The sequence below is a fragment of the Oncorhynchus kisutch genome, linkage group LG29 (assembly GCF_002021735.2).
Source record: "Oncorhynchus kisutch isolate 150728-3 linkage group LG29, Okis_V2, whole genome shotgun sequence".
Taxonomy (NCBI): Eukaryota; Metazoa; Chordata; class Actinopteri; order Salmoniformes; family Salmonidae; genus Oncorhynchus; species Oncorhynchus kisutch.
This window is the reverse complement of record NC_034202.2, coordinates 4,537,882-4,561,312: the sequence shown is the minus strand read 5'-3', so window position 1 is coordinate 4,561,312 and position 23,431 is coordinate 4,537,882. Positions and strand designations below refer to the sequence as shown.

General features: G+C 44.4%; 2 protein-coding genes across 21 annotated transcripts in view; both read right to left on the bottom strand.

Moving 5' to 3' along the window:
• Positions 1-261: 261 nt before the first annotated feature.
• LOC109873939 (peptidyl-prolyl cis-trans isomerase A) lies at positions 262-6,872 on the bottom strand. The gene is made up of 5 exons (XM_020465635.2): positions 6,575-6,872; positions 3,874-3,904; positions 3,050-3,138; positions 2,349-2,521; positions 262-716 (listed from the first exon to the last, which is right to left on the bottom strand). Exons 1-5 carry the CDS (start codon positions 6,641-6,643, stop codon positions 584-586), a joined length of 495 nt encoding a protein of 164 aa, XP_020321224.1. The 5' UTR covers positions 6,644-6,872; the 3' UTR covers positions 262-583.
• Positions 6,873-7,859: 987 nt separating this feature from the next.
• The window catches only part of LOC109873665 (zinc finger MIZ domain-containing protein 2), a 32,786-nt gene continuing 17,214 nt past the window's right edge, over positions 7,860-23,431 (bottom strand). The window contains exons 9-23 of one of the 20 annotated variants that reach the window (XR_004206165.1): positions 22,907-22,996; positions 22,301-22,484; positions 21,791-21,932; positions 21,518-21,596; positions 20,275-20,406; positions 19,964-20,069; positions 19,653-19,810; positions 19,463-19,530; positions 19,289-19,357; positions 18,802-19,040; positions 18,610-18,725; positions 10,356-10,595; positions 10,158-10,208; positions 9,855-9,912; positions 9,053-9,542 (exon numbers count right to left, since the gene is read on the bottom strand). Coding sequence is in view for 16 of the 20 variants with exons in the window: in XM_020465305.2 (XP_020320894.1) it covers positions 9,435-9,542; positions 10,356-10,595; positions 18,610-18,725; positions 18,802-19,040; positions 19,289-19,357; positions 19,463-19,530; positions 19,653-19,810; positions 19,964-20,069; positions 20,275-20,427; positions 21,500-21,596; positions 21,791-21,932; positions 22,301-22,487; positions 22,907-22,996 (1,773 nt within the window). In the remaining 4 variants the exon portion in view is untranslated. Of the gene's footprint in view, positions 9,543-9,854; positions 10,209-10,355; positions 10,596-18,609; positions 18,726-18,801; positions 19,041-19,288; positions 19,358-19,462; positions 19,531-19,652; positions 19,811-19,963; positions 20,070-20,274; positions 20,428-21,499; positions 21,597-21,790; positions 21,933-22,300; positions 22,488-22,906; positions 22,997-23,431 lie in introns of all 20 variants that reach the window. The other 19 variants (XM_020465315.2, XR_002252610.2, XR_004206163.1 and 16 more) reach the window with 19 other exon arrangements.

Below are 23,431 nucleotides of genomic sequence, written 5' to 3'. Positions count from 1 at the left end.
GTTAAAGGTCTCGACCCACACCACTGCTACCCTGTCAACGTGGATGTACCCCCAACCAAAACCTGGCATCAAGAAGATATAACTAGCCACCTAAAATCCCCCACGTGGCACCTTAATTGTTGCTAACCATCCAGAGTCACAACACAGCCTTCTGCCCCATTGAAATGTGTGCATCGTTTGTGACCTCAGCTCACCGGTCTATACTGGAGAAGGACACTTAAAAGGTACACATTTGATCCACTCTTACTCAATGACACACAGTTAAGGAATCTTTTGCCACTTTATTCAGAATTTGCTAAACAAATGTGGTCCTGATGGAACAATCCAAAAAATAAATTACAAAAAGCCAAATGAAACTAGTTCAGACAGGACAACCAGTTCGCTAAGGGAGAGGAATGGTTAAAAAAAAAATCACTTAAAGGGAATGTTTCTGATTATGGGGGAGGGGAGAGCTTAAGGGAGGGGTAGGAGGAAGGGAGAGCTGTGTGGAGGGAGGGACCAAGGGACAAAAATCTCAAAGCTGGGTGAAAGGAGGCAGGGTGGAAAGGAGGGATGGAAGCGGAAAGAGCAAGAGGGAGGGTGCTCAGAGCTCGCCACAGTCAGCGATGACGACCTTGGCAGAGCATTTGCCACTGCTTGAACCCTTCTTCTCCATGTTAGCGACAATGCTGAGCCCCTCCACGACCTTGCCGAACACTACGTGCTTGCCGTTCAGCCTACAGAGGGAGAGAGCAAGATCAGTGCCTCTAAGGAGTAGTTCCTAACAGACAGAAGTAATCCTGAGGCTTCGGGCAACCAGGAACAAAAAAATATGTTTGTAAGTCACAGGCTGTGACAATCATGGACTTATGGGTAAGGATTATTTGTTAGTCAAACGACGGGCATCGCTATGACCGTTCAAAACACACTTTCTCCTGTCCTTCTGCCTGGCACTAGCAGGCGGCACTGCAGCGGGGCCATTAGGTCAAGTATACTGAACAAAACATATTTTATAAAGCAACATGCAACAATTTCAAAGACATTACTGCGTTACAGTTCATAAGGAAATCAGTCAATTGAAATCCATAGATTAGGGCCTAAATTCATCTATTTCACATGACTGGGAATACAGAGACATCTGTTGGACAGATTAATGAAAGTGGTGAGGATCAGAAAAGCAGTCAGCCTCTGGTGTGACCATTTGCCTCATACAGCACGACACATCTCCTTCACATCGAGTTGATCAGGCTGGTGATCGTTGCCTGTGGAACGTTGTCCTACTCCTCTTCAACGGCTGTGCGAAGCTGCTGCATGTTCCAGTTCCCACCCAACACGTCAACCAAGAGCCTCACAAACATGCACAATGGGTGACATGTCTGGTGAGTAGGCAGGCCATGTATTAACAGGGACATTTTCAGCTTCCAGGGATTGTGTACAGATCCTTGCAACAGGAGGTGACGGCGGCAGCTGAAATCCACAATGGGTCTCGTCACCATCTTTATCGATGGCAATTGTCCGTAGCTTTTGCCTGCCCATAACATAAGCCCACCGCCACTATGGGGCACAACATTGACAAACTGCTAGCCCACAACACCATACACATGGTCTGCAGTTGTGAGGTGTAAAAACTACACTGAAGCAGCATAGTATATAAATTTAAGTTCAATTATTTGGCAACAGCTCTGGAGGACATTACTGCAGTTAGCATGCCAATGACATGCTCCCTCAACTGGAGACCTCTGTGGCATCGTGTTAACAAAACTTTACATTTTATAATGGCCTTTGGTCCCCAGCACAAGGTGCACCTGTGTAACGATCATACTACAAAGGAGAAATGCTCACTAACAGGGTTGTCATTTTAATGAAGTTGGAGAAGCTTTATGCATATTGAACTTCAGGGAGATTTTATTTCAGCTCATGAAACCAACATTTTACATGTTGCATTTTCATTTTTGTTCAGAGTATATCTACTTAAAGTAGATCGTTATTTTATTTTCTTATCCGTCTTCATCAATGATCAGCTACACAATTACTGTACCAGACCCACCATTGATAAGAACATATTCACAGACCAGTGGTGCACTGCCCTGAAGGGCACTACTTTACAGTTGTTGGCCACATCACTAGTGAGGATGCGTCTTAGTTTCCACAGTTTGTCTGTATCAGAGAGAAACCATTGAGGAGTCTGATGCATGTGGAAAGGTGGACAGCATCAGTTGTTTTACCATTAGGCAGTGTCGTCACAACCACAAGGTTAGGAAGACCAGATAAACATCACTTGCAGAGTACGCATGTAAATTATTCACTAGATCTCAAATTAACCAGTCTCACCAATTAGTGTCAACTTTGTGTGTGTGTTTGCCCCTCACCAGTCAGTGTTAGCAGTGCAGATGAAGAACTGGGATCCATTGGTGTTAGGGCCAGCGTTGGCCATGGACAGACAGCCCATGCCTGTGTGCTTCAGGGTAAAGTTCTCGTCGGGAAACTTGTTGCCGTAGATGGACTTGCCCCCGGTTCCATTGTGGTTGGTGAAGTCACCACCCTAGGGGGAAGGCAAAGCATAAGGGACATCATTTATTTTGTAAAGATTTCCACTTTTTCTAACAAGGCCACTGACAAGGCTCCGGTATTCGACAAGAACCCTCAACTTTGAGGCATGTTGGGGACTGCTTCAGTGTTGTCGCCATTAGGCAGTGTCATCACAAACAAGGCTCAGAAGACCATTGAGAGAAAAACATCACTTGCGTGTAAATTATTCACTCAATGAATAATATGGCTGGTAGGGGCCCAGCCTGGTTACACCAGTCAGATGTATATCAGATCAAGGCCCATATTCAGAAAGTCTCAGGGGATAACTACCAATCTAGGTTCAGTCCCCCCCCCCCCCCCCCCCCATGTAATTCATTATTCTCTAAAAGGTAACAACCGATCCTAAATCAGCACTCCTTGTCTGAGACACTATGAATATCAGTGCAGAAGCACTCTGAGTTTAGCACTATTGAGTTGAGTCTGGAAACAGTGACCCAGATTCTGCTGCCAACCACCCAATCCCCCCCCCCCACCACCTCACCTGGCACATGAAACCGGGGATGATGCGATGGAAGCTGGAGCCCTTGTAGCCGAACCCCTTGTCCCCGGTGCACAGGACACGGAAGTTTTCTGGGGGAGGGGGGGGGGGGGGGGAACACACGACACAGGTACCTTATTATCAGCGAAGTGTGCATAGCTGCTTCAAGGGATATTCCCAAACATTGCCATTGAGGCCCTTTAGCAACTTCCCCAGAGTCAGATGAACTTGGATACATCTTTTATTTTTATATCTCAGTGTCCACTATGACTAGCATTAGCGCAATGACTGGAAGTCTATAGGTATAAATGCTAGCATGCCGATACCGCCAACTTCCTTCATACTGGACAGAGACAAAACTGGCTTCCACAAGTTCAGCCGACTCTGGGGAAGTAGTTTAAGGGCCTCATTGGGATTTTGGCAAAGTATCCCTTTAAAGGCTGCATGAAGTTTAAAAAAATAGTGGTTCTGCACCTGATCACTGATATCTAATCAAGACTGACCAGGTAGACCAGGGCCACGCAATGCTACTTAATTACAAACAGGAAGCAGCCTTGCATCAGCTGTTGCATTGTATATGATATGTGATCATGCAGCGATGCGTTTGTCATGTAGCATAGATGGATCTAAATGCATGTTGCTGGCCTTTGGGGACCAGGGCTCACAGGTGCCATTGAAGGGGGTGAGGAAGGTTGGAGAGCATCAGTTGCTGCCATTAGTGGGTGTCATTCCAACCACAAGGCTTGGAAGACTATCGTGAGATAATCACTTGTAGAGTGTGTGTTTGTTAATTATTCAGGAATTGTCAATCATTGAAGCTGTCTTACCTGCAGTCTTGGGGACCACATCAGCAAAAAGCTGAAAGACGAGGAGGGTTTTTCATTAGTATACTCAATCAATGAAGGGGAAACGGCATGCAGATCAATGGAATTGGAGCTCAAGTTGTCACTAATGAATAACGGGATTATAAAATCAGGGTAATAAAAGACTACCGCTAAAGTATTGACCACAGGACCCAAAGCAGACGGAGTTTAACCCTCTTCGGTTCTAGGTGTTGCTTCTAGACTTGTTCTGTTCCAATCTAGAACAACTCCCATGTGAGAACCACGAGACAGTAGGCAGGTGTTTAATTAGACAAACGCAACATCAAATTGTGACTTGTGTAATGGAATCAGCAGATAGAAATGGTTGCTCTTTAGAATCTCTGTTCAACAGGGATGGATCTTTTGACCAACATAATTCTGACAAATTAAAGTGTTTTTTCCAATAATTGATTGCTATCACGTAACTATAAACTCTACTTCCACGTAACTAACTATAAACTCTACTTCCACGTAACTAACTCTACTTCACATTTCATTCTAAATGCCTCCTGCTTGCAAAATTTGAAAAATCCATCTATTAAAAAAAATAGTTATTCGCAGGACGAGGATTGTCCCGACTTTCTCAAGAAAGACTGAATTGCTTACTTTTCTGGTAAGCTGACAAGTTAAACCAATTATTTCAGCTCTACAGGTGTCACCATAGCACAGACCTTGATGTGTTCCCACAAATATTAGATTATTGCATTCTATGCTGGCTTTCTCAGGCTACCAGAGGTATGAAACACAGATGGCAGGGCATACAGGCTACCAGAGGTATGAAACACAGATGGCAGGGCATACAGGCTACCAGAGGTATGAAACACAGATGGCAGGGCATACAGGCTACCAGAGGTATGAAACACAGATGGCAGGGCATACAGGCTACCAGAGGTATGAAACAGATGGCAGGGCATACAGGCTACCAGAGGTATGAAACAGATGGCAGGGCATACAGGCTACCACAAATTTATTATGGCACTCTTCCCTTAAGGCACTGATTAAGGATCGGTTCACACAAAATCATTTTAAATGCATTACGAGGGATGGGATTATGTTAGATCAATGTCTAGAGCCAATTTGGCTATATTCTATTCCTACCAAGTGTCAACCACCTGCGAAACGTGAATGTTGACATATAGGCCCTTTACAACATGCCTTTCCCTCCACCAGGTTCCAGCTGACACAGCCACTATTCTCGCTTCCCTCCTGACACACCCCAGTACTTTTCCACTCCTTAGATGAGGAACAACTTTAGGAAAAAAGGAAGTGACCACTGCAGTCATTGGGCAAACGCTGTAGAGGCTGGTCTGAGGTCAGTTTTGAGTCTCACATGCCTTAATGTGGAAGGTAAAGATTTAGGGAGCATAGACTTCTCCTGGATCTGTAATTTTGCCCAACCTCTGTACTACACTAGGCCGGATAGGCTCCAATGTTTAGCTCAGCAAGCAGTACCAGAGCTGCTGGTATCATGGCCTATGGGTCATAAACAATGGAATCATCTGCACCGCCACGTGCGCCCTCCCACGTGATGACAAAAGGCTTGAAGATCAAATTGTCAGAAAGGAATCAAAAGGAAATGCGACAATAATCACCAAGTACTACAGTCCATTTTGCTATTTGGAAGCTACTGTGTAATGGTTCATCTTAAAAAGGGAAAGGCAAATTAGCGGTTAATCATCCTGGATTTCGCGCTGACCTTAAATGCTTTTCGTGTGCGCCACAGCACCTAGTCAACAAAATCTGAGATTAAGACCATTCACAATATCATTATTTAAGAGGGAACGGGCATCCTGGCTCTCTAGTGCCACATGCTGTTTGAATGGAAAACATGATTGCAGTAGCTAACAGCAGCAAGGTTTTACCGCATAGAGAGAAATGCCAGGCAGCTGAAAATGTATGACCTTAACAGCATATTTCATAACAATAAACAGTTAGCATAACGTTACACCGCAGTACATTTGGTTTGCAGAGGGACCATGGTCCACATTCTCCCTGGTGCCTTAGAATGCTAATGGAGATGGGTGAATTACCAGATTAAGCAATTCATTGATCGAAGCCAATACTTTGATTTGGTGCAATGTGCTTTTGAGGTACATTGGCTCCCGGCCTTCCAACACCACATCCCTTCTTTCTCAAAATGGCATCTGGCGCGATGAAAAAAATATGCTGAAAATGGCGACTGGTTAAAAATGTCATGTCCGGAAAACATCAGTGAAACAGAAACTAAGGTTATCTAGCCATGTTAATATAAACAACGCAATTGACCATTAACGCATTTTGGAGTTCCAAGATCGCAGTAATTTTCGAAAACTATGGATCGTTATTTTACGTCACGATTTAGATACCGATAAGAAAACAATGCCAAAGTAAAACGTAAGAAGAGCAAAAAACAAAGCACAATCATTGTGGAACATTTTTGCAGCTCAACTGAAGTTGGAGCAAAATTGGGGAGCTTTCAATGAAACAAAATACAATAGCAAGCTAACATTAGCTAGTTAATCAACATGTCAAAGACGAAAGCACGTGGACCAGAGTCTGACAGCATCCCGGTTGCATGCAACTACTGGGCAGCTAGTTAAAGCAGACCCTAACGAGAATTAAGCAATCCTTTTAAAGTTAAAAAGCACCTTTACTCCCAAACAAGACCAGTTGTTCTGCTCCTTACCTCAATTTCAATCCTGCCGGCGGCGGAATCGCCGATAGTGATGTCGAAGAAAACTCTGGGGTTAGGCATGATTGGGATTAAAGGATTTTAATTTCGTGACAATACACGCGTACAGGCCAAATTTACTGGACCGTGCCGCAGCTGACTCGGAACAGAATCACTACTGTGTACACAAAATATATATGCGCACCCCAGGGAAGCCTCAGGAGCCAATGCAAACCAATTACAAGACTGGGACCACTGAGTAGCATGAGTTTAAACCAATTAGATGTCTCGGGGGGAATAAATTAGAACAATGGTCCCTTCCCTGCACGCCGGTTTGATCAGCGAGGTTTGGGGACGTACTCGTGATTGGCTCATTATGGTGCATACAAATGACGATAACACATACTGCCCAATGTTCTGCCAGGGAAAGTCTAGGCGTGGACTGTCGCTGGCTGGATTGTACAGGGCGTCTCCCGCGGAATAAAATCGCCACTATGGCTCAAATATAAAACTGAGTTACTAATGACAATGTATGGCGCAATGTATACGAACTGGCAAGTGTTTGTCTTTCACCACTGGACAAAGCGCTCGTGGAATGTATGCGGCATGATCACGAATTATTGTAGGTTTAATCAAATACACCGCTATTTTGTATGTATGCCGGATTAGCAAGTGTTGTATGTGTGTCTGGGTCAACTACCGTGTGTGTGGGGGGGGGCACGCCTAAAATGTTGCGGTTGTAGCGTGTTGGTAATATCTAGATGGGATGCAGTTGATCAAATTTACGCTCAAATTTTGTTTATTTGCATTTTAGCTAACCTTAACCTGCCGCTTAAATTCTAAACCTGCAGTAGAAATTAAATTATGACAAAAGCTGGATCCTTTCTAGCCATGACCGTTATATTGGCTAGAAGGGTTGTGTTTACCTTTGTGAAACGGATGTCGCTGGCAATTCATGTGTAGTCATTTGTATTCTTTTTTTTGCTTCATTTATTTTATGCTTCATAAGAAAATATATTTGTAGCGATGTGCTGTTTTGTGTTGTAATATATAAAAAAGGGATGCTGCTAATGTCAAAGTAACAGGTTCGAGTCGCGTCAGAGTACATTTTAGCATTTTAGCAAACCCCAAACCGTTTCCTAACATAATTCTCCTAACCTGCAACGAAGTGTCATTGCTGCATCCTATCTAGACAAAACCTGGTTTCTGCTCTCTGGTTCTGCTCGCACATGGGATAAGTAAGGGTGTTCTTTCCTGTAGCTAGGGGGACCAAATACAGTAAAGAACTAGGGAAACATGATCAGAAGTGACATTTTTTTTACTTATAAAACATAATGGAAATATTTCACATGTTTAGAAAAACGGGTGTGCAGTTAATAGGACAATTTACCAGTGTATTCATTGTATTCACTGACATGGGCCTCTTAAGCATCATCATCATCTAGACAATAAAACATGAACAATTGTTACCTAGCAGATGTGGTGTTGTCTCTGAAATCCCTTGTACAGTCTGGTATAGTAACCAGGGCCTGTATTCACAAAGCATCTCAGAATAGGAGGGCTGATCTAGGACCAAGACCCCCCCATATAATTGTATTAATTATGGTCTGAAAAGGAAAACTGATCCTAGATCAGGACCTTGAGACATTTTGTGAATGCAGGCCCCCGTACGTCGGCTGACATCATGAATTTGACATATTTCTGAACTCATGACCTCTGCTAGGTTAAACAAACATCGGACAGAAAGGAAACAGCTTCACCACCTCTGGAATTACTCTAATAACAATATGGTCATGATTATAAAACACTTTACAAACCAATGACAACCTCAGAAAGGAGTGGGGACAGGTAGATAAAGACCAAGAGAGAGGAAGCAGAAAGGTCGTTTAAACCGTGGTATTGTTTCAAATGTGTGTTACGGGGCTGGAAAGAGATGGGCTGGAGAGGAGGAAGAGAGAGAATACACATTCACTCCCTGACACAAGGGAAACAACTTCTCCCCCTCTCCATCAACACACAGGACTTTACTGGGGATCCCTTCTTGAAAGTGTATGTGTGTACAATTGTGCATGTTTAAATGTCTCAGCAGTATAGTTGTTATCGTGAAGGAGGGAGAGCAAGAGAGAAGGGAGGATTACCAGAGACAGGGTGTGAATGGAGGTGAGAGTTCCCCATCTGGCTTCGGACTCATCCGACTAACCCTCTTCTCCTCCCACCCCCCTTACCTTCTCTTTGTGCCCTACCCAGTAGAAAAACAACACCTCTCTCTCTGTATCTCTTGCTCTACAAGTCTAGATCAGTGTAAGTAAGTATAGATACAGTAAGCCGAGTACTGTATGTCCTGCCCAGGTGTGAGGCTGCATATCCTGATTTCAGCATTCATAACTCCTCTTTAGGATGAACACCACCTCTTACTTTCTTTATGACAAGTCAACAGAGATCCACAATCATAAATACACAATGGAAAGTCAACATTACACTTTCTTTTTCTTGTTTCTAAAAATATCCTTTAAAAAGTTAAATCCTTCGACTTGTGATTTTTTGAGAACATTGAATTACAATTCTAGCGGCTGGCCTGTGCAGGCAGTCCCATGTGTCAGACAGTCATTCTCTTTCTCAGAATTTTTTAAAAACGTACTTGATGGATCCAGAGTGCAATGGGACGCTTTACATTAAGTCTAAAAACAATATAGTCTTGACAGAGTTCCCAGACAGAAACAGTCATGTCTCTCTCACTACCTACACCTTCCCTTGGAAAGCCTGTTGGTCTGGTCCACAGAGAGTATACAAACATGGATCCCTCGGTCTGTACCCACTCTCTTCTTTTTGCCCCCCTCTAGAAGGATGAAGCTGTCCCTTAACGAGAAGGGAGTCTTCAGTTGTTCTCGAACAGAGAGAGCAGGTCATCGTTGTTGTTGCTAGGTAGATCTGGAGGACCTAGGTAGGACAACAGCTCATCTGGATTGGTCAGCTCAGGGAGAAGCTGGAAAGGGGAAAGAGAAGAGGGAGAGACAGTGTTATTGTTGTCATTGTTTGCTTTGACATGTTCCTTCGCTTTTCATGCCAATAAAGCCTCTAGAATTGAAATGAATTAATTTTAGAAAAGCAGAGAGAAAGGGGTAGAGAGGGAGAACAAAGAGAGGAAGGTTTGTTTGTGGCACATGGATGTGGCAAAAAACAAGCTCTTTCCAAGAGTGAAGGTAGCTTCAGATAGCTTCAGTTCCACATGCCCAATATCACTCAATCCACATTATCGCTGAACGAGCAGCTAGCTGGCTCTGTGTGGTTGCCTTACAGTTGTCTAACGGTTGTCTTACGGTTGTCGTAGTAGATTGATCTGTGGAAGTTCCTCCCTTGCACCCGGTTCGCCCCGTCCCCAGTAAAAGAGGGAGGGTGGGGGTTAGTATAAGACCACCCACATGGGCACAGGGCCACAGTCCAATATCCACACTAGTAATATCACTTAGGATGCATGCGCAGCATGCCCAATATAGGACTTCAGTCTAAGTGATATTGCTAGAGTGGATATTGGAACAGAGCCCACGGCTAAAAATCATAATGGCATCGCATGCATCATATGTACACTCTTAACTCACACCTGCATGAATTATCACCACTTCGTCATTGGTGTTGAATCTTCAAACTGTTTCTGTAAATTTGCAAAAAAGTGACTGTTTGCTATCGCGGCTGTTGCCCGAATATCACAAGGAAAAAATGTGGTTGTGCCATATCTGTATCAATATCGGACCGCATTTCCATATGGGTGTGTCTAGACAGGGCTGAGGTGGTGACTTACATCCAAGGCGTGATCCGCTCCCTCTCCTCCTCCCGCTACCCCCGTTCCTCCTGGACCCCCCTGGCCGAACGAGCCCTCCGCCTGTAGCCGGGCATTCTGGGTATTGGAGTTCCGCTGCTGCATCTGTCCGCCAACGCTGCTTCCGAGACTCTGGTTACCGTGGACACCCTGCTGGTGCTGCTGTTGTTGTTGCTGCTGCAGGGCATTATGGGAAGGGTCCATACGGCCAGAATGGGACATCTGATGGTGAGAGAAAGAGGCAGAGAGAGACAGGAGAGAGAGAGGCAGAGAGACAGGAGAGAGAGAGGCAGAGAGAGACAGGCAGAGAAAGACAGGCAGAGAGAGACAGGCAGAGAGAGACAGGCAGAGAGAGACAGGAGAGAGAGACAGGAGAGAGATAGGAAGGGGGAAGAAAAAGAGACGATATCGAGTTTCACATTGTATGACGTTACATGGAGGTTAAGTTCACCATTGCTGAACAGTTGTGAACGCGTTCAAAATGGTGCAACAAAGTGCAATCCTGTTCGACTCCAGTGTGTGTGTGTGTGTGAGAGAGAAGTGAAGCGAGGGAATGGTGGACATTTTGTGTTCCTCTAAAAACCTTTCTTGTACAACTGAGCGCCTGTGTGTGTGTGTGTGTAAGAGGGTGTGTGGGTATGAGTGTAAATGCTGTCTCCTCCAGGCCCAGTCAAAAGGCTCTTTACTGTGCATACGAGCAAGGGCATGACAGTCACTCTTACATAACTAACATAGATGAATACATCACTTTATATAAAAACACAGTAAGTGGCTTCAGGAAAATGAATTTAATAACATGCTTTTATTCAAAGTCACTTATGGTGAACACAGACACACAATCTTCGCTCTACTCAGAAATCCACCCAACTGGTGTTGCTTTAACCAACTGTGCCACTGGAACCAAAGGAAGACAAAATGTCTCCGACTACTCTGACTGTCCTTGACACAGTAATGGCTGGATCCCAAATGGCACCAGTTTCCCTATATAGTGCACTACTTTTGACCAGGGCCATAGACCTCTGGTTAAAAGTAGTGGACTTTTGGGAATAGGGTGCCATTTGGGACATAAACAATGTGAGTAATTGGAAGCACGAGACGGTAATCTGATATGGGACACATTCCTAGGAGTAACTCCATTACTATACTAGCGTGTGTCTACCCTATGTGAAGTGCCACTTTTACTCATTGACTGTTAGGCACTTCAAGATGCCAAATATGTTCATATTTTTTTAAAAGTGTACTATGCAAATATAAAAATATAGAGGATTCTTAAGCCCTAACAAGTGTGCATCTGATAAGGGATTGGGTTGTGTGCCAGTATCCATGCAAATATACTATTTCATGCATCTGTATAATTATATGCTTCGGTTAATTGACTGTATCACTAGGGTTTATTATGCACATGATTTCAAATACCAGGTAAAGAATCAAAATAGTACCGTAAAATGAAGCTGAGGTACCCAAAATATTGTGGTTTGGTTCACAGTCCCAACACAGGAACAAATGTGTATGTTTTACTTATTTCAGTACAGATCATTTTATCTGCATCTGAAATGTAACTAGTTCCATTACCTGGGCAGATCACGATGGAAAATAAATAAAAAGTGCTTGATCGAGGATGAAAATGTAGCCAGTGCTTTCCGAGTACTCCAGAGTCCATTTGATCGAGGATGAAAATGTAGCCAGTGCTTTCCGAGTACTCCAGAGTCCATTTGATCGAGGATGAAAATGTAGCCAGTGCTTTCCGAGTACTCCAGAGTCCATTTGATCGAGGATGAAAATGTAGCCAGTGCTTTCCGAGTACTCCAGAGTCCATTTGATCGAGGATGAAAATGTAGCCAGTGCTTTCCGAGTACTCCAGAGTCCATTTGATCGAGGATGAAAATGTAGCCAATGCTTTCCGAGTACTCCAGAGTCCATTTGATCGAGGATGAAAATGTAGCCAATGCTTTCCGAGTACTCCAGAGTCCATTTGATCGAGGATGAAAATGTAGCCAATGCTTTCCGAGTACTCCAGAGTCCATTTGATCGAGGATGAAAATGTAGCCAGTGCTTTCCGAGTACTCCAGAGTCCATTTGATCGAGGATGAAAATGTAGCCAGTGCTTTCCGAGTACTCCAGAGTCCATTTGATCGAGGATGAAAATGTAGCCAGTGCTTTCCGAGTACTCCAGAGTCCATTTGATCGAGGATGAAAATGTAGCCAGTGCTTTCCGAGTACTCCAGAGTCCATTTGATCGAGGATGAAAATGTAGCCAATGCTTTCCGAGTACTCCAGAGTCCATTTGATCGAGGATGAAAATGTAGCCAATGCTTTCCGAGTACTCCAGAGTCCATTTGATCGAGGATGAAAATGTAGCCAATGCTTTCCGAGTACTCCAGAGTCCATTTGATCGAGGATGAAAATGTAGCCAATGCTTTCCGAGTACTCCAGAGTCCATTTGATCGAGGATGAAAATGTAGCCAATGCTTTCCGAGTACTCCAGAGTCCATTTGATCGAGGATGAAAATGTAGCCAATGCTTTCCGAGTACTCCAGAGTCCATTTGCACATGTTGACCATTAAACTTTATTTTAAATTTTTTAAGTGACCTACTTGGAGTCTGTGATTAGGTCTCTTTATAGAGACAAGAGAAGCCCGATGTAAGAACATCAGGTGAGTACTTTGGTCCTGTATGTGTGCTCATTCCCTCCCTTTCTCTGACCCTGACTACAAATGACCCCTGAACAGAGTCACTGTATGTATGTGTTTGTGGTGAAAGCTAAAACTGCAGTTTCTCTAGTCATAAATCAGATCAAGACCCAACTTTGCAATGTAATAGGAAGTTGTATTCTACATAGTTTAGCGCAGAAACGGTGGTAATTAACTACACTGAACAAAAATAATAATGCAACATGTAAAGTCTTGGTTCTCTGTTTCATGAGCTGTATTTAAAAAGAGACACCAGAAATGTTCCAGAAGTGCGAATTTCTCTAATTCTGTGCACATCCTTGTTAGTGATCATTTCTACTTTGCCAAAATAATCCATCCACCTGACATCCACCAAAATGGCCCTCGCTAGAAGCCTGTGTTTCAGACACAATGAAGTGGATGGCTGCAAACTTTCTACTTTTAAAACTCGGACAAAACAGAGATGCTTGTTCTAGGTCCCAAGAAACAAAGACATCTTCTGTTGAATCTGACAATTAATCTTGATGGTTGTACAGTCGTCTCAAATAAAACTGAAGGACCTCGGCGTTACTCTGGACCCTGATCTCTCTTTTGACGAACATATCAATACTGTTTCAAAAGGAAGGTTTATTTCCATCTACGTAACATTGCAAAAATCAGAAACTTTGTCCAAAAATGATGCAGAAAAATTCATCCATGCTTTTGTTACTTCTAGGTTAGACTACTGCAATGCTCTACCCTCCTGCTACCCGGATAAAGCACTAAATAAACTTCAGTTAGTGCTAAATACGGCTGCTAGAATCCTGACTAGAACCAAAACATTTGATCATATTACTCCAGTGCTAGCCTCACTACACTGGCTTCCTGTTAAGGCAAGGGCTGATTTCAAGGTTTTATTGATAACCTACAAAGTATTACATGGGCTTGCTCCTACCCATCTCTCTGATTTGGTCCTGCCGTACATACCTACACTACGGTCACAAGACGCAGGCCTCCTAATTGTCCCTAGAATTTCTAAGCAAACAGCTGGAGGCAGGGCTTTCTCCTATAGAGCTCAATTTTTATGGAATGGTCTGCCTACTCATGTGAGAGACGTAGACTCGGTCTCAACATTTAAGTCTTTACTGAAGACTCATCTCTTCAGTGGGTCATAAGATTGAGTGTAGTCTGGCCCAGAAGTGTGAAGGTGAACGGAAAGGCTCTGGAGCAACGAACCGCCCTTGCTGTCTCTGCCTGCCCGGTTCCCCTCTTTCCACTGGGATTCTCTGCCTCTAACCCTATTACAGGGGCTGAGTCACTGGCTTACTGGTGCTCTTTAATGCCGTCTCTAGGAGGGGTGCGTCACTTGAGTGGGTTGAGTCACTGATGTGATCTTCCCGTCTGGGTTGGCGCCCCCCTTGGGTTGTGCCGTGGCGGAGATCTTTGTGGGCTATACTCGGCCTTGTCTCAGGATGGTACGTTGGTGGTTGAAGATATCCCTCTAGTGGTGTGGGGGCTGTGCTTCGGCAAAGTGGGTGGGGTTATATCCTTCCTGTTTGGCCCTGTCCGGGGGTATCATCGGATGGGGCCACAGTGTCTCCTGACCCCTCCTGTCTCAGCCTCCAGTATTTATGCTGCAGTAGTTTGTGTCGGGGGGCTAGGGTCAGTTTGTTATATCTGGAGTACTTCTCCTGTCTTATCCGGTGTCCTGTGTGAATTTACAGTGCCTTGCGAAAGACTTTGCGACCTTTTGCCACATTTCAGGCTTCAAACATAAAGATATAAAACTGTATTTTTTTGTGAAGAATCAACAACAAGTGGGACACAATCATGAAGTGGAACGACATTTATTGGATATTTCAAACTTTAACAAATCAAAAACTGAAAAATTGGGTGTGCAAAATTATTCAGCCCCCTTAAGTTAATACTTTGTAGCGCCACCTTTTGCTGCGATTACAGCTGTAAGTCGCTTGGGGTATGTCTATCAGTTTTGCACATCGAGAGACTGAACATTTTTCCCATTCCTCCTTGCAAAACAGCTCAAGCTCAGTGAGGTTGGATGGAGAGCATTTGTGAACAGCAGTTTTCAGTTCTTTCCACAGATTCTCGATTGGATTCAGGTCTGGACTTTGACTTGGCCATTCTAACACCTGGATATGTTTATTTTTGAACCATTCCATTGTAGATTTTGCTTTATGTTTTGGATCATTGTCTTGTTGGAAGACAAATCTCCGTCCCAGTCTCAGGTCTTCTTCCAGAATGGGCCTGTATTTGGCTCCATTCATCTTCCCATCAATTTTAACCATCTTCCCTGTCCCTGCTGAAGAAAAGCAGGCCCAAACCATGATGCTGCCACCACCACCATGTTTGACAGTGGGGATGGTGTGTTCAGGGTGATGAGCTGTGTTGCTTTTACGCCAAACATAACGTTTTGCATTGTTGCCAAAAAGTTCAATTTTGGTTTCATCTGACCAGAGCACCTTCTTCCACATGTTTGGTGTGTCTCCCAGGTGGCTTGTGGCAAACTTTAAACGACACTTTTTATGGATATCTTTAAGAAATGGCTTTCTTCTTGCCACTCTTCCATAAAGGCCAGATTTGTGCAATATACGACTGATTGTTGTCCTATGGACAGAGTCTCCCACCTCAGCTGTAGATCTCTGCAGTTCATCCAGAGTGATCATGGGCCTCTTGGCTGCATCTCTGATCAGTCTTCTCCTTGTATGAGCTGAAAGTTTAGAGGGACGGCCAGGTCTTGGTAGATTTGCAGTGGTCTGATACTCCTTCCATTTCAATATTATCGCTTGCACAGTGCTCCTTGGGATGTTTAAAGCTTGGGAAATCTTTTTGTATCCAAATCCGGCTTTAAATTTCTTCACAACAGTATCTCGGACCTGCCTGGTGTGTTCCTTGTTCTTCATGATGCTCTCTGCGCTTTTAACGGACCTCAGACTATCACAGTGCAGGTGCATTTATACAGAGACTTGATTACACACAGGTGGATTGTATTTATCATCATTAGTCATTTAGGTCAACATTGGATCATTCAGAGATCCTCACTGAACTTCTGGAGAGAGTTTGCTGCACTGAAAGCAAAGGGGCTGAATAATTTTACACACCCAATTTTTAAGTTTTTGATTTGTTTAAAAAAGTTTGAAATATCTAATAAATGTCGTTCCACTTCATGATTGTGTCCCACAAAAAAATACAGTTATATCTTTATGTTTGAAGCCTGAAATGTGGCAAAAGGTCGCAAAGTTCAAGGGGGCCGAATACTTTTGCAAGGCACTGTAAGTATGCGCTCTCTAATTCTCTTTCTCTCGGAGGACCTGAGCCCTAGGACCATGCCTCAGGACTACCTGACATGATGACTCCTTGCTGTCCCCATTCCACCTGGCCATGCTGCTGCTCCAGTTTCAACTCTTCTGCCTTCTTGCCCTTTGTGCGGATGTCTGTGCCCAGTAAATTTTGTGCCCAGTAAATTTTGTACCCGGTTTTGTGCTGCTACCATGTTGTTGCTACCATGCTGTGTTGTCATGTTTGCTGCCATGCTATGTTGTTGTCTTAGGTCCCTCTTTATGTAGCATTGTCTCTTGTCGTGATGTGTGTTTTGTCGTATTTTTTAAATTTAATACATTTATATATTTTAAATCCCAGCCCCCATCCCCGCAGGAGGCCTTTTGCATTTTGGTAGGCCGTCATTGTAAATAAGAATTTGTTCTTAACTGACTTAGCTAGTTAAATAAAAAGTTAAATAACAAAATACACAGGTGCACCTTGTGTTGGGGACAGTAAAAGGCCACTAAAATATTATGCTTTGTCACAACACAATGCCACAGATGTCTCAAATTAAGGGAGTGCTCAAATTGGCAAGGTCCACCAGAGTTTCTCATTTCTCTACCATAAGCAACATAATTTCAGAGAATTTGACAGTACGTCCAACCGGACTCACAACCTCAGACCACGTGTCACCACGCCAGGCCAGGACCTCCACATCCAGCTTTTTCACCTGCGGGATCGTCTGAGACCAGCCACTGGGAAAGCTGATGAAACTGTGGGTTTGCACAACCGAAGAATCTCTGCACCATCTGTCAGAAACCATCTCAGGGAAGCGCATCTGCATGCTCTTAGTCCTCACCAGTGTCTTGACCTGCAGTTAATCGATGGCAATTTGAATGCCGAGAGATACCGTGATGAGATCCTGAGGACCATTGTAGTGCCATTCATCCACCGCCATCACCTCATGTTTCAGCATGGTAATGCATAGGCCCATGTTGCAAGGATTTGTACACAATTCCTGAAGCTGAAAATGTCCCAGTTCTTCCATGGCCTGCAAAGTCATCCATTAAGCATGTTTAGTACGCTCTGGATAAATGTGTACGACAACGTGTTCCAGTTCCCGCCAATATCCAGCAACTTCGCACAGCCATTGAAGACGAGTGGGACAACATTCCACACGCAACAATCAAAAGCCTGATCTATTCTATGCGAAGGAGATGTCATGCTGCATGAGGCAAATGGTGGTCACACCAGATACTGACTGGTTTTCTTATCCACGCCCCTACTTAAAAAAGAAAAAAAAAAGAAGTCAATTAGGGCCTAATGCATTTATTTAAATTGACTGATTTATTGCCCCCAGCACAAGGTGCACGTGTGTAATTTATTTTATTTTATGTAACTAGGCACGTCAGTTAAGAACAAATTCTTATCTACAGTAAAATCTTTGAAATTGTTGCATGTTGCGTTTATATTTTTGTTCCGTGTATAATGACCATAATCCATTGCCCGCCTACTTGTCCCGTCTGTTTTTTTTACGCCTGCTACCTAAAAGAGAGAAAATTGCTGGATATACAGCAGATAGAGATCAGTTGATTCGGGATGCATCTCTACCTGAAAATACACGATCTAAGTGATTGATAGTTGGTATTCAGCAGTCATAAACGAAGAGAGATCAGTTGATTCGGGATGCATCTCTACCTGAAAATACACGATCTAAGTGATTGATAGTTGGTATTCAGCAGTCATAAACGAAGAGAGATCAGTTGATTCGGGATGCATCTCTACCTGAAAATACACGATCTAAGTGATTGATAGTTGGTATTCAGCAGTCATAAACGAAGAGAGATCAGTTGATTCGGGATGCATCTCTACCTGAAAATACACGATCTAAGTGATTGATAGTTGGTATTCAGCAGTCATAAACGAAGAGAGATCAGTTGATTCGGGATGCATCTCTACCTGAAAATACACGATCTAAGTGATTGATAGTTGGTATTCAGCAGTCATAAACGAAGGCTGAAGTGATTGTCAGGCTCAAATGTAACTGAAATATTATATTAAAGTAATGTGGTGATGATGGTTAATAAGCAGTAATGGGCAGTCTCTACCATCATGGGACTTGTATTAATTGTTTTATTCTGTGTTGTAACAGCATTCAAACCACATAAAACATTTTTAAAAAGTGCACATTTTTTAAATAATCGAACAGACCTCAAAAAGCACTAATCGCTCAGCTCAGCACTACTGCCTGTTTATCGCTGTGAGTGTTTTCCTGTGCATTAGTGTGTGCCTATCTGTGGGTGTGTTACCTGGTCCTGTTGGTAGATGTTAGGGGGCCCGGGGGAGGTGAAGTCTCTCAGGGTGGGAGTTCCAGGGGTGTTGGGGAAGTCAGAGAAGCCTGACTGGCTGGAGTATCCTGTGCCTGCTGGATGAACAACACAAATATAAGGACACTTTTGTGTGCGTGTGTGCGCACGTGCATCTGTCTGTCTCCTCCCTACCTTGGCTGCTGTAGTCAGGTGTGTTCCTGCCCCCTGGTGGTTGACCCTGGTAGGGTGAGGCTGGTCCCAGGGAAGCGATCATCTCCATGACGCTGGGCATCATCATGTGACTGGGGCTGACCGTCCGGCAGCGCTTCAACACCGGTCCGTCTGCTTCCTCCTTTATGTGGATATCTGGTTTGACGGGCACCGGCCTCCAGCCACACACTGGGTCAATGGTGATCTCCTCATAGTCCGAACTGAGGGAAGAGGTTCGACAAGGAAGAGCAAGATAAGGCAAACTGTAGACCTAATTATGGTTAAGCTAAAGAAACTAAATATGAACATAGTAGGGCAGGCAAAATCAGTTGATTTTCATTCTTCCCCTCGACACCAGGTGGGTTCAATTAATTATCAGGTAGAACAGAAAACCAGCGAGCAGTACTCCGGACCTCCAGGCTCAGATTTAAATACCCATGTAGTAGCGGATTTGCAGACAGACACTTACTTCTGTATGTATATTAGAATGCCCAGCATGTACTGGTCCACTTCTAGGCCCTCCAGTAGCGCCGTCTTACTGTGGTGGAGAGACACACATGGTCCGGATGACTAAAAAAACAACAGGTCTTTGTCTACGGGAAAGACAAGGCTAAAAGATGTGTAAATTGTTGCGTTAACATACTTGCACACAGGGCATCTCCAGGTCCCTCTCTCACAGTTCAACTGCAGGTACGACTCCAGGTCAAAACACTGCCGAAAGAGAGAGAGACAGAAAGAGGTTTAGCGTGTGTGTGCGCACGTTTGTCTCTCACAATATGTTAAGAGTGATGATATGCACGTGTGTATGCGAGTACGTGTGCCTAGTCTCTCACCTGTATGTGTCTACAGTCGTGCCCGCGTGCAGGCAGCTGGATGCGCCTGAAGGTGATAGGACATTTCAGGGAGACTTTGATTGCCGTCTGTTCCACACCGTCCTCTCCGTTCAGCCCTGGGGTCCCGGGGATGGTCCCACTACTGAAGTTCCTCTTAACTGAGGAGAGGGAGAGAAAGAGAGGGAGAGGAATAGACAAGAGAGCAGGGAAGAGAACAGGTGAGAATTGCAGTGAGAAGAAGTCTATATTTTTCTGAGAACCAACCAGCCAGTCAGACGTGTGTGTGTGTGTGTGTGTTCCGTTCCACTCACTCTTAGTGACACAGTGCTCTGCAGGCAGTAGTCTCTTCTTCATTAATCCCTGAAGAACCGAGCGTACTGACGGCCTGTGGACCAGCTGCAACACAAACAGGTGGGACTAGATAGGGTGAGAGAGAGAGAAATTGGATTACAAACTAGTAAATATGTCCTTTTCATGACAAGATAAAGATATGGGAAAGAGGTCATATTTTGGTTGCTATCAAAAACCAGAACCAGATGAAGACTTAACAAAACATTATACAACCAGCACGCAACCAGACTAGGACTTCATCAAGCATTTTTGCCTGTATGGTTCTACTTACGCAGCAGCAGGCGGTGACAGTGATTTGGATGGTGTTGCGTCCCGGCTGACACACCTGCTTGAGGTAGAGGGGCTTGTGGGACGTCTTGTTGTCGCCCCTCTCGATGGTGAGCGGTGTGGCATTCACACTCACCTGTAAGCAAGGACCAGACACCTACATGACAGACAGGTGAATGGAGGATCGGCTAACACGCTAGTCACAGTCGTCACACTGGGCTCAGAGTAGGAGTTCTGACCTAGGATCAGCGCGCCCCCCCCCCTCCTTCCATATAATCTTATTTGTTATGATTCAAAAGGCACAATTAATCCTAGATCAGCACTTCTACTCGAGACGCTTTGTGAATACAGGCCCTGGGCCACCTTTAGCATAGGGTGCAATATTATGCCTTTTGAATCATTAATCCTAGATCAGCACTTCTACTCGAGACCATTGTGAATACAGGCCCTGGGCCACCTTTAGCATAGGGTGCAATATTGTGGAATGTTCAGATAGAAATACGTTGTGTAGAAAAGACATGCAGAATGGAGATGTAGAGTTTATTTTATTGTATCTTTATTTAACCAGGCAAGTCAGTTAAGAACAAATTCTTATTTTCAATGACGGCCTAGAAACAGTGGGTTAACTGCCTGTTCAGGGGCAGAACAACAGATTTGTACCTTGTCAGCTCGGGGATTTGAACTTGCAACCTTCCGGTTACTAGTCCAATGCTCTAACCACTAGGCTACCCTGCCGCCCTCAGTTCTATTGATGGGATTGATCCTCTGTACAGCACTTTGATATATCAGCTGATGTAAGGGCTACATAAATACATTGGTTTTCTACCTAAATCGTTCAGTATGTTGCACCCTCCTGAATGCAACCCTGTCTAGCCAATCAAGTTCATAGTCATCACCTTGCTAACCCAGATATAAGGCTGGATCTCCACTCCACTAGTTTTAAAGGCTTCATGACTTCATTGAGGGCTCCACACAGAGATGTCAGTGCTTGGTAGAATTTGTGACTTTACGCAAGAGAACAGTGAGAGCACTTGGGGGAGTGTAAACCCAGCCTAACCCATTGTGATAGGGGTGTGTGTAAATGCACAAAGATCAGGTTGTATGTCCCCCCCAAAAATACATCTAAACCCACATCTTGGGAAAGGTCTGTAATATTGTGTTTTGTTTGATGTTGCATTTACATCTGTGTGTGTGTGTGTGTGTGTGTGTGTATGTATGTGAGTGGGTACCTGTAAGTGTGATTGTACCTGTACGGAGGCGGGCCAGTTAGTGTTCATCTGTCTGTCCTCATGGTGATAACACTTAAACTGCAGCTCCAGGTCCGGCCTAGAGGGCACACATGCAGTCAACAGATCCACACAGGCAGACACATGAAAACACACAAACACAGACACACAAACAGACAGACACACCAGAATCGTCGATTAATAAATATGGAAAACATCCAAACTATGGTATTAAAACACTGGATCATGTCACAGTAACTGCTGCTTTAATTGGCTGAATCGGTGGGTTCGGACCTCATCATGAGGGTCTTGTAGACGGAGTCTCGCAGCTGGAAGGCATGGTTGCTGACCGCCAGGTTATGCTCCAATCGGAACGGCTCAAGCACCACGCCGTCGCGCACCGGGAAGGTCAGCCGCAGGTCGTCGCTAGGGTTACCTGGAGGGGAGGGGAGATGAGAGTATTTAAAGTACGCATTCGGCCCAGGGTCCTCTACATTAGGGAATGCAAAAAATATAAAAAATCTTCCATTTGCTGTCTAATGAACACGACTCAGGTCTGATCCCTATATACATTTCCATCAAGCCAATGAGTTAGGGCTCTATTCAATCCGTATCGCGGAAGTTCAGCGTTACAGCGCCATTGAAATGCAATGTTCCCGCATTAGTGGATACTGCATTCACGGTAAACGCTGCATATGTCATCTCAAGCGGGGGGGAAATGACCTTTACATTTCTCCAGCACAACCTGTAACACTTCAGCGATACAGATTGAATAGAGTAAAGGAGTGTTGAAGTGGGTCTCACCAGTGGGGGGCTGAAGGGAGTTGATGTTGGGCTTGACGTCGGGGCCTTGGGGGAGGTAGGGGGGCTTGGTGTCTGGTCCTGGCCCACCGGGGGAGAGGTAGGGGGGCATGCTGCCCGGAGTCATGGGAGGGGTGGGGTTACCACCCAGAGGAGAACTGGGGTACCCCGGCATCACCAGGCTACCCTGCTGAAAGAGGGAGGGAGAATTTGAAACATAGAAAAACATATATAAGGCTAGGGCCACAAAGACGTACGGACACATGAAATTGTACATGAATTAATCAATTGTCGGTTTTCGTCCGTCAAAACTTCTCCAGTTAACCATTTTCGGACATGTTACATTCGGCATGAGGGCAGACATAGTTTGACGAACAATCATCTCCGTCCATTATATGTCAACATTTGTATCAATCCGTAATTTGTGGACACAAAACCCTGTGTGGCCATTGCTTAATTAATAAATGTACTTAATTTGGGTCCACAAATTACAATACATTTGCAAAGGACCCCAAAATTACAAAGGTCATACAGAAGCCTGGACAATGTCATGGAAACAAAAAGCACCATCTCCTCCACACTGCCAAGGCACACACCAGGTTGGCTTACCGCATTGACAGCAGCCTGTGTGAAGGCATTGTAGCCTCCTGATGCTCCTGCTGGCATGTTACCCTGCTGCCCGTTATACTGAGGCTCCTGCTGAAAACACACACACACACACACACACACACACACACACACACATTAACAGGCAAAACTGATCCTAGATCAGCACTCCCATTCTGAGATGCTTTGTGAATATAGGCCCTGGTCAGATTTGATGCTAGATCCTGTCTCTACACTACAAACATGTCAGGGAGAAGTCTCTTTGGAGCCGGGTTCATACTGGCAGTGTGTTAAAAAGGCTATAATCCTTTGAAATACACATTCATAGCTTAACGCTGCAATCAGCAGTAGGAACAATAACAAAGCATTTGACCCGTTTTGTGGGCTGGAGAAATGTTACCACTCAAATTCACAGACAGCGCTATAGATGCAAGGACTGACCATCCATGACATCAAAATGATAGTTTTAACCAAGTTTTGAGGATATATAGTGTTTGTTTACATTTACTTTGTTTATAGACATTGGAG

Bases quoted from the DNA above. Each gene is read 5' to 3' on its own strand.
- LOC109873939 (XM_020465635.2), bottom strand. From the start codon at position 6,643: ATGCCTAACCCCAGAGTTTTCTTCGACATCACTATCGGCGATTCCGCC. The intron at 3,905-6,574 runs GTAAGGAGCAGA...CTCGTCTTTCAG, and splicing joins CCGGCAGGATTGAAATTGAG to CTTTTTGCTGATGTGGTCCC. The intron at 2,522-3,049 runs GTGAGGTGGTGG...CCTTCCCCCTAG, and splicing joins TCCCCGGTTTCATGTGCCAG to GGTGGTGACTTCACCAACCA.